The 11,571-nt window shown below is 35.1% G+C and overlaps 1 protein-coding gene across 1 annotated transcript; it reads left to right on the top strand.

Moving 5' to 3' along the window:
• Positions 1–8: 8 nt before the first annotated feature.
• LOC123713565 (protein wech) lies at positions 9–9,725 on the top strand. Its single transcript, XM_045667290.1, has 2 exons — positions 9–339; positions 6,516–9,725. Exon 2 carries the CDS (start codon positions 6,546–6,548, stop codon positions 8,889–8,891), a length of 2,346 nt encoding a protein of 781 aa, XP_045523246.1. The 5' UTR covers positions 9–339; positions 6,516–6,545; the 3' UTR covers positions 8,892–9,725.
• The last annotated feature ends 1,846 nt before the right edge of the window (positions 9,726–11,571 follow it).

Below are 11,571 nucleotides of genomic sequence, written 5' to 3'. Positions count from 1 at the left end.
TTCACCGCTGTTGTTTTCGTGGTGTTTTATTGATAATAATAAATAAATACACGATTATTGCGAAATAATATTGTATCGCGATGACTAACAGTATCGGTAATTAGTGCAATAAAATCCGCGTAGTTAATCTTAGACTTTCTATGAAAATTAATGGTTCTACTTTGTGCAATCTACCTACAAGCTACATAGTCAGGCATATTTTTGTAAATTATTGCTGTGACTTCGTATTTCATATCTTATTTTCCAATAAGACGTTTTTAAAGGTTAAAGTGTTTAACGAGATATGAACAGAGTAATCTTCATAATATAAATTTAATAAGCAATCTGAGAAAGTTTAAGGTAAGTGTATAATTAGTTATTATAATTTGTGATTCACTCCTACATCCATTATGTGCAGATAGCGACCGCACGAACAAACAGGAAGACTTTGAAAGCCCTTTGGATTAATTTGTTTTTCCAATGACACTATTTAGATATGTATAAATTTCCTAGGTATTATATCTTTATATAAGGGTGTTTTCGAAAGTGTATATCGCGATAACATACTACAATACAAGTCAATATCAGAGTATTTTATTTTTAAAGTAACATTTACTTTACAATAAACTATAGAGACTGCAAGAAAGTAATTTTCCATGACATGTGTATGATACTGCAATGAGTTGCATTGTCATTGACCCCAAAATACCTACCTATTAATAACAATATGCAAATTTCACTTTGTAATTCTGTCATTAGACTTCTAGTGTATTGTAGACCACAACACTATTGTAGGAAACACTTGAAAATAATAATAACAATATATTTATGGTTTGCCTTTATTGCAGTTGCATGTTAATAAATAAGCGTTTACGATTAATAATTAAGAATTAAAACAAATAATTTTACCTCATTAGGTACTGTGTTACCCATATCATAATGAATTTTGAACAAGATACAAATATATTTTATTTTTGTTTTAAAAAATAAATATAAATATTTTTTATTAATATTGATATTGGACGAATAGCTTAACTACTGGGATACTTATTTTAATATGATATAGGAAGTTTGTGAAATACTATGTTATATTCTTATTTTGTTAATTATTTATAAATATTGTTGTAATGAGACAATGTTATACTAGTGGTTAAGTATGTGATTCTTTATGATATATTCTATAACAATATATGGTTAACCTCCGATTAATGCATAAGCATTAGCTATAGATTATTCTTTCTATGTGTAAATGAAACATACACATCCAGTAAAGAGAAGTATTGTAGAGAGACTTGTATATCATAGACTCAAAAATTTATAAATAAAAATTATCACTGTGAGAGCTACACTGCATTACTTTGCAAACTAGAAAATTGTAGGTGGTAACTATGACGATACTGTAGGATGTAGTACCTGAATATTAGCAAAGTTGTCTTTTTATGATATATTTTGAACAACTGCTTGGCCTCATATAGGCATGTATTGGTTTTTATTGGCTTAGGGTGTTTCTATATAAATATGTTGGCATACAATACAATATTTTAAAATTTAGCAGTATTTATAATTACTACTCTTTTGATTATTATTTTTTATAACAAGCTTCAGTTTTATAATGTTATCCTAATTTTGATAAAAGAAATGTATGTACAAAAAGGGAAATATAATATTTTTAACACTGCTATGTGAAATCATAAAACTTACATAAAATTCATTTAAAGGACTTACATACCTTAAACTTTTATAGTATATAAAAAATTGTTACCAGGTTTTATTATCTATCAATTTGTGTATATATATTGGTTATATTTTTTTTAGTGCATTATATATTCTAGGAAAATACAATGTTAAAATTGAAAATCCTATGTAATTACATACAAGTCACTTTGATAAAAATGGTTGGCTACGAGAACGGCAAAAATATCGACGTATTGTTCTACGTAGGGGCTGAGGACAAAGACCTTTAATACTGTAATGCCGTTCGGACATGTTTTTTTTAACATATACAGAAAACAATCAATATTTAAAATTTTAATATTTTATGGATTGATCGCAGTTGCACCACTGCATACATATTGTATGTTAATTAGACGATGTCAAGAATATTCCATCCATTCTATATACTTTGGTCTCTCGCAATTGTGTTTATTTCTTTTATAAATTTCGATATCGTCACTATATAATAATATAAGCGGGCATTATAAATCTATATTCAAATACTGTTGCTGACATTTTTCACGAACTGAGTGTCTGAATAATTGTTTTTTTCTTTCGCGTATCTAAAGGTTAAAGCCAATGACGTATTGTTAAAAATAGCTTTACAGCTGTGACTTCTTTTAACCTTACTAAGTTTTGAATGTTGTAGAGAAACCTGTAGCTTTCTTAGCTTCTTTACAACATTAATTATCTTCGGAGATCTGGTTACAATTTTTTCTCTGGCCGGTTCCACCGGTATTGTACGATCGGGTTACTACTTACTATGTGTATTATTATGCGAAACTATTTTCTGTTTAGACCACCGTGATAAATTAGTTGAAGCTACAACATTCGATCAACAATTCGGCATTGCAGCCACAGCTCGAGGAGATATCCCGAAAAGCATATCATGCGCATATAAAATATTCACCTTTAGATGAACCAATCATCTAAAGGTGAATTGTGACCGATTGAATGCTGTAGGCATATCCGATTTCGTTGAATCTACCCGCGTCCAGCCACTTATTAAATTTTAAATATTCTATAGATGTACGCTATTAAAATTAACTATTACTCACGGTACGATGTAATATTTACGCTGTGACTAGCTACTTTAGTACATTACTTGCGTGGTATCATTGACTTCTTATCTTGCAAGGATCCATCAACTGTAATTAAAAAAAACAAAAAGCCCTTATCAATTTGTTCTAAACATCCGCTGACTGTACGGGATTTCAAAACAATGACCTACCGAACACAAAGGAAAATTATCTATTTTTGAAGTTAACGTAATTTCCGGTTTAGGGTTTTCAATTTTGACATATTTACACCAAAATTCATGTCAAATATGTTTATGATTTAGTGTAGAATTGAATTCTTAGCTAAAACTTTTCGATTTTACAAAATCCCAAAGAAATTGTATATGAATATACATATTTCAAATTTAAAAAAGGAATTTACATGACAACAAAAGAGTTTTCATTGAGCCTGTTCCCGGGAGATCATTTGTCGCATTCAGGATATTGTTGAGGACTGCGTTGACCACTCAACTGGTGTCTGGAACAATGCCATTCATGTTAACAGATGTACTTGCCTTTGTTGTAGCAGGTAGTTCCGCATTTGTTCTTACTCTGGCCGTCACAATTGTGTTTAATTATAGTTTTCCAATCGTTGCACTGTATTCACTTCCTCATAAGATGTGATGTTTTCTAATGAGCAGACTAAAGCGATGACACAGCATTGAAGGAAGTTAGGACAAAATGGCAGTGAAATAAATGAAAATGATTATTTCAGGCGGTACTTATCAATATCTATAACAGCAATCCCCATAGGAAATATAGCTCCCATTGTACGAAATGTACTATTGTCTCATTCAATACGGAAAGCGCAGTTTCGCCGAAAGCCGAGCTACAGAACATACTACCTGCTCAAATAAATGGCTTTCTGTAATTGAAGGTATTTTTTTGTGTGCAATACCTTTTTTTATTGGCGGCTCTTTTGGCCTAATCCGAACAGGTAGATTGGTTGCAGGTAAAGAGACTGTACAATTGTACATTCAAATAAAATTACCACGATGGCTATAAATGGTAATTGCTTGACTTATACCCTATTTTTATAAAGTCTTGTAGACCTCGTGACACGAGGGATAAGGAAGCTGGCTAGGGGACCGGGACTAGGATAGCGCAGACTCTGACTTCAGCGAGAATTGTTTTGTCAAGCCTTTAAATGAAACATTGAAGTCGAGATTCCGACACTATTTCGTTCACCTACTGCAGCGGTCACGGTCATGGACGTATTAAAATAAGCGTCTTGAATTGTAAAAATAAGTAGTATGAAACTGGCGCGAGTTTAAAATAAAAACAATTATTCTTTAAATGTTTATACCAGTTGTCGAGTAGTTAGTGAAGATTTAGAAAAATCACAGTCAACCAAACGAGCGTTGTCATGAGTGTGTTGGTACAGGATTGTTTCTAATCCGAGCAGATCGATAACCAGAGGGATTTCAAGACATCGCAGTAATATTGGTGATGGTCCCTGGGTTCGCCCTTCGGGATAAGGGCAGCTCGGTTAGGGAGGCCATCGATTTTTGGCCCCCTCGCGCATGTAGCGTACGGGGGCGTACTAAGATGGCGTGCCCGGACCTACCTCACGCGTATTCTATAACCAAGGTCACGAACAACGCGTCTCTACCAAAATATTCAATCGCGACACTTATACCACTTTCTCTTTCTATTCTATTGAGTTATATATATAGTTGTCTCTTTTCAACTCATTGGGTCAATAGTCATCACGATAGGGCCGTCGCATGTAATATAATTACATCGTTTAACATAAATTTTTATATTTTCGCTTTATTTTAATTTTATATAATCGACAAATACTACATGTATTAATATTCTATTAAGGAGTGTTTTAGTTTAATATATATAATAATAATAATTTACAGCACGCACAATATAGATAAATTAAAATACATACTAAAGTAAATATAATTTCTACATTGTTACCACCTTTATTAGAAGCTAAATGTTTTGCTATTTTCTTATCGTAATTGAATTAAAGTAAAATCAATACAAAGTAGATAAACTGGGAGCCAACCCTAATCATAGCGAACCTTCTTTATCTAAATTATGGAAAATTTTGGAATGTGTATAGAATATCCCTTTCTAACGCCTAGTGTTGTATATTGCTGTCCCTCTCATCTATTGCTACCTAGAAGCAAGAAGGGTAGGGAGAGCATTAAGTTTTTGGGATAGGATTTTTTTCGCAAACTGCACCAACTTAAACAACCCCAGTGCATGTTGACGCCGCTCTGGCGTTGGGTTTCTGTTTAGTATTTTTTTCTTACATTTAATTATTTTTAAAAGTGATTATTTTGACGTTTAAGTGTTGTGTATTGTTATTATAAGTTAAATCGTTACTTTTAATATACAACGTGCACTATCTACAATTCAAGGTACTTGTAGCTTGTGTTTTTTTAAGTTATATATATATATATAATTAATTAATATAAATACTGCAGGTACGTAATTAAAGTATGCTGTTAATAGAACCTACGTATAAGTTACAATCTAGTATAAACTACATAACAATTACGATGAACATAAAATTTACAGAAAATAAATTTTTTTTTGTATAAATTGTAGTTACTTGTTAGTTTACTTACAATCATTTATCTGCCTAATGTGGATTAGGTACCTAGTTTCTTAGCAAGGCTTTTTTTAATTGATCAGCCCACCACTGAATATATGAAGCTTTGATTAAGTAGCGTTCAATCCGTTGTATTTGCGAAGAATTCGAACGAGAGGTGCCTGACTCCTAGGTTGGTTTTATAGACGGAATTTGGAGGATTATGTTGATTTTTAACCTTGGGAATGGGGAGTGCAATCCCGATCTCGCTAGATACAAATCCCGCGAGATCTCGTGCAATTCTTGAGATCAATCCTGAAGCGAAACATGACGAGATCGGAAAAGTTAATCTCTTCGATGAACAAGCGTATCACCAAGCGTCAAATAAGTTCAACCGCAACGTTGCTATATTTACAAATCTCTGTTATTTGATTGTAGATGACTTGGAACAGTTGAAAAGGCCACGAAATCTTCCATTTGCCTCGAAAATATATCGCTTTTAAACGCCTCCACTGATGGTAATGAAATAAACACCGCAACAGAAAACTAAGATGAATCGCCCCTTTCAATAATTGCAGAGGATTTACGTGCTTATGCTAAAAATCAACACGACCTTTCAATAGGAATTAGAAGAGAATATGAGAGCAGCTAAACTCCTTTACGTGTTTCTGCGAGATGGGATATATTAAAGTCACTCATTAATAGTGTTGAATCTGTATGAGTGTAGGGGACAACTGTTTGAGTTTGTCACGCTGTTGCCGACGAGTTTTAGGTCTGAAAGGGGAAAAGTTGCTGGGTACATAGCACCTGACAATATTTTTATTTATTATGATTGATAAGTAAATAAATAATAGGAACAGTTACAATAAATATGAGTTACTTCGAGATTTATTCCCTACTTGGGAATAAATAAGGGACGACATTGTTAATGTTATGTTCCTTATATTTACAGTTTTCACTTATATATACTACTATGAATTAATGTAAAATTGAGTTTTTGTTTTTATATATGTATTTAATTAAGTGTTTTTTTTAAATTAATATATTATATATTGAATTTAAATAACGGAAGATACCAATAAAATGAATACATAGTTTTAAATGTACGTGTTATTTAATGTATTTAATTAATTAATTACGTTGATGACAACCACTTAACAATCAATTAATAATTATTGTGTATTCAGTACTAACATGTTGTTTTCTTATTTCAGATCTAATGACTTGACTTACGCCGAGTCAAAATGACGTCGTTTGCTAATATGACGCAGTCGCTGGCGGCCAGTTTACCGGCCACATCTACCTCGTCCTCGAGCGCTAACCATGGCGCGACTGATCAAGAAGATCCACTCGGCATGTCTAACATCATATGTAGCCTTCTTGAGAATATGAACAAACCTTCTACCATGCAGGGTGGACCATCCAACTCCAGTTCATCGACTTTACCTTACGATATCTGGGCTCTACCATCTTGCAGCTCTTTACCAAACCCCATAGGGAGCTCGAGTCGTGACTATGGATCGACATCTAATAATAACAACAATGCGAGTCATTCCAAGGAAGACAACTCGAGCGGGTCGCCTGGAACATCCTCGTCAGTTTCGATCACCTGCTTCCGTTGCGAGGAACGGACGCCGACCATGCGTTGCCTCGAATGCAATGATCTATTCTGTCACGAATGCTGTCATAAAGTGACTTCTGACTGCCAATTACGTGAACATACTTTGCTTCCGATTCATCAGATTTCACCGATCGGAGCAAGACCCAATTCTGTTACGAATGATAAGGAAGTCATGTATTGCGAGCTGCATTGTGATCCGGTGAGATATTACTGCGAAGCTTGCATTATCTTTATTTGCCAGGAATGCACTTTATGGGTGCACAAAGATCATTGCTACACTCCAATAAAAGGTGCGTTGGACATGTGCCGTATTGGTGTATTTCGGGCCATCGAAGATACAAAGACTGGCACAAAGGCAATAAAAACAGCCATTGATCGTGCCGTCGCCATGTCTAAAGCGTACGAAAAAGAGACAGCCGAAGCTAACATGAAAATCAGAAAGGCAATGCGTTGTTTTGCCCAAGCAATTGAAGATCGTGAAAAATATCTATTGGATAAAGTAGAAAAGATGCGACAGGCCAAAATGAACGACCTAACTGATCACATGAATACACTAAGGGGTATACTAGCAGGGCTAGCTCACACTAACGAAACGTTAGTGAGGAGTATGGATTCAGAAGGAATTGACTTGTTTATGGCCAAAGAAAAAGGAAGAGCTCAAGTAGATTATTTCTCGTGCATGTTCAAAAATATGTACGTTAATGAAGAGCGGATTATGTTTATACCACCTAATTACGATTTAGTAGATCAGATAAAAAGGCAATGCGATCTGCAGCTGGCACCAGTAAATGCTCTACATTCTTTGACATCGTCATCGACGCTGCAATCTCGCCAATCCTTGCTGCAGTCTCTACAGTCAGCTCAAACCTTTTCGCCTTTGACATATCAAATGTCGATAACCAACAGCCTCCGCTCCTTACCAGACTATACTACTAGTCATACCAGATCGACAAACTATTACGACCATAGTATATCTTCTAGTATTTCGATGGAGTCTAATCCTGCGCGTGGTATTGGTCAGGCTATACCTGGATATTGGATGTCAGTGTCCGTTAAGCCGACTAGGAGCCCAGTACCTGGCGTACCGATGTTTTCTTTTGGTAGAGAAGGTCAAGATGAAGGTCAAGTCTCCAGACCTTGGGGATTATGTGTCGATAGAGAGGGCAATATCATTGTGGCCGATAGACGAAACAACCGTATACAGATCTTTAATAACCGCGGCGAATTTAGGACTATGTTTGGCTCTAAGGGTACGGGCCCCGGCGAGTTTGACCTTCCCGCCGGCATCACAACTGACACCTATGGTCGCATCATCGTTATCGATAAAGATAATCACAGAGTGCAGATATTTACCTCGTCGGGTAATTTTATTCTTAAATTTGGATCGTTTGGAAAGGAATGTGGACAGTTCCAATACCCGTGGGACGTAGCAGTCAATACTCTGGGTAACATTGTGGTGACAGATACGCGTAACCATCGTATTCAGCTATTTACTAGCGATGGAACATATATAACCAAGTTTGTATTCGAAGGAGCCAATCCTGCGAAACTACTGAAAGGACCTACAACTCCTAGAGGAGTTTGTTTTACGACTTCCGGTAATATAATAGTATCGGACTTTGAAAATCATCGTTTACTCATGGTGGATCCGACGCTATCCAAAGTCTTACATTGCGTAGGCCGCGAAGGGTCCGGCATAGGTGAGCTAAATCGTCCATCTGGCATCGTAACAGATGACGATGGTCGGATAATAGTGGCCGATTCAAAGAATCACCGCGTCCTCGTTTTTACTTCGGAGCTGCGTATACTTTGGGCCGTCGATTTAAAGAGCCCCGGCTTGGACGACAAGGACCGTCCCAGCGACGTGGCTCTGACCCCCGAGGGCTACCTCGTAGTGTTGTTCGAGACGCTGCCTGACACCGCGCGCGACATCTCCTCCCACGGCAAGCAATACATTAAGGTATACTGACTGACTACTTTCGTAAAATTACACTTTGGGCCGTAGGTCTCTTATATTTTATTACAAGTATTTTTGTTTTGTTTAAGTTGTGATTTATTTCATAATGTGCCAATTTTATTATATTTGAAACCGAATCGAGCATAGCTTGGGCGGAGGATTAGTATTTGTTCATTTACAAACGTTGCACAAATCGAATTCTCCTTAAAATCTTGAAACAACTTTGTTACCATACATAACTTTTGATTTCGTTTCCGTATCGGACTAGTCTTAAGGGCCAAACGTGGTTTGCAATAAATGCGCTACAATTTCGTGGCAATTTATAGTTTGGATATTATATTTAATCATATCTGATATACACCAAATCAATTACAGAATTGTTTTCAGTTTCAAAAATAGCAATTTTCAGTTATATTATGCAACGCATAACGAATTAAATGGAAATTGCCAAGACTTTTATTATGATTAGGATCACGATGTGATTTAAAAGATGTTTTTTATGTGAGATAATTTAAAATTAGCTTGAAAAGTATTTTTTTCCAAAATGTTACTTTTTGCGTTCTTTTACTTGATTAATTTTGGTTAATGGATATTTTGTCGTAAGGTTGTAGATTTTAGTGAGTTATTTTGCGTTTTGTAGATCATAATAGTTTCCTTTTGCAGCTTCTAGTACTTGGCCTATTTTTGCCCATTATTTTCATGACTGCGTTTAGTTTTTCTTCAGAGAGACTCGATCGAAATGGGTGTAGGACAACAGTGCTAAGAAATTAAATGCAATAAACTTTGAGACTGACTTTAGAAGACTGTCTTAAAGATGAGGGGGTGGATGTGCGCGTTCCGGGGTAGTTCTGCAGGGGTGTGAGAGGGGGAGGGCTGGAGAGAGAGAGAGGGGGGGGGGGTATAGATCGCGATTGATGCAATTTTACCAATAATTAGGTATTACGTTTCTTATGCATACTTAATACTATGCTGCATATATATTTTCTCATTTATGTTCTCGTCTTTAAATTAATTGTAATGAATTTCGACTGGATTTATGGGCTGATTTTATTTTTATATTTAAAAAATTAAATTTCTCAAATATAATTTAGATTATAATTATTTTAGTTGTTATTTAATAATTTGAAACTCTTATTAGGTGTCCCGATGACTTGTGTTAGTTAATTGTGAGCCGCGTTGGAGCAATTTCTAAAGTCGAAGTTAGCTCACCTAGAGCCGGGCGTGTCTGTGTAGGTTTGTCTTGTCTCGTGTGAGCTAGTCGATAGTTAATCCACGTTTATGAGTGCTCGTGCCCAAGACAATCGTATCTAAATATATCCTAGTCAGTCAAAGACGCTATTGCATGAGTGAATTGTTCGGCGCGGGGACGTTCTGTTAGTTGAAATATTTTAGCGAAATTCATCCTTCAAAATTGAGAATTCTATAAGTATAGTATATTTTTTAAATCTTTCTAAGTATATCGAATGTATTCGATTTAACATGTGTTCAGTCTGTATGTGTTCACTATTTAAATGTAGGTTAGGTTAGAACCCGTCGGTTCTAGAACTATCATTGTCTAGTTAAATGCGTGCTGTAGGCTAATCGTTGAGGATATCGCTTCCAGAATAGTTTAATAATCTTAATATACTGTTATCGTCATTATCAATATTTAGTCACTGGTTTGCCTTGACAGCAGTACCACGATGCTAGACGTATGCAATCCTAAAAGTCGTCCTAACTTCTCGGCTAGACCTTGTATTGAATACCGAAGCTGTATTTTCAGTGTTAGCTCGCTCCTTCGACCGTACGTCCGGTCATATAACCGCTTCTAGAGTGTTTCAGAACAGTGAATAGTATTAATCTCAATAAAAGCAATGTCTGCCGTATGCATAATGTTAGTTAAATTTAATGTGTTAGATTACATTTTTCACGTTTTGTACTTAGGCTAAAATTAGGTTATAGGAGTATATGCCGATTCGACGTTTAACTTCAAACAAATTTCTATGTAATGTGAAAATTATCTAGTTACGTAATAACTAATAGTTAAGTGTGGCTTAAGGTAGTGAAATTATTGTTTGGAGGGATTGTAAGTGAAGAGAAATAGTTATCACTTTGCGCGTGTGTTGTCTTTGTTAGGCGTCCATGGCCATTTGGGTAAATGTCCATTAAAAGGAAGAGGCAGTGTTCCAAGCAATGAACGAGCATCACGCTTTAATCAAATTATCAATAAATGGACAAGACGAAAACGATGAAACGAAAGCATGCAGTTTGCGTCTCTTACGGTCAATTATGAAGGTTTCGTTAATATTTTCTTTCATATCGCAAATATGAATTAATTACTTAATTTTTTTTTCAGTGCCATTGTAAAAGTATTACATTAATTTTAAAATACTAAGTTGCATGAAATGCATTTTTTTATATAATTGAAATTTTCTACGGAATTATAAACTTGACGGTCATATAGTTATTTTTGTATAACGACTGAATCTCGGTATTTTAGACGGCGATTTACAATTTTGCATAACATAATACGGATTTGCAAAGCGAATTCTAATATTTTGCTACTAACTTCACGGTATTGAAAGTTCATTTTCAATGTAACAAATCTTATGAATGCGCAATCTTGCTTAATATCAACGCGGATAACAGATTTCAAAGATGTCAGCAGTTTACAATCTTCGGTAGACATTGTTATTTTTGATTCTAGAGCTAA

Source organism: Pieris brassicae, chromosome 8 (assembly GCF_905147105.1).
Source record: "Pieris brassicae chromosome 8, ilPieBrab1.1, whole genome shotgun sequence".
Classification (NCBI taxonomy): domain Eukaryota; kingdom Metazoa; phylum Arthropoda; class Insecta; order Lepidoptera; family Pieridae; genus Pieris; species Pieris brassicae.
This window is presented reverse-complemented; position numbering and strand designations above follow the sequence as displayed.

Excerpts from the sequence above, each read along its gene's own strand:
- LOC123713565 (XM_045667290.1), top strand. The coding sequence starts at position 6,546 with ATGACGTCGTTTGCTAATATGACGCAGTCGCTGGCGGCCAGTTTACCG.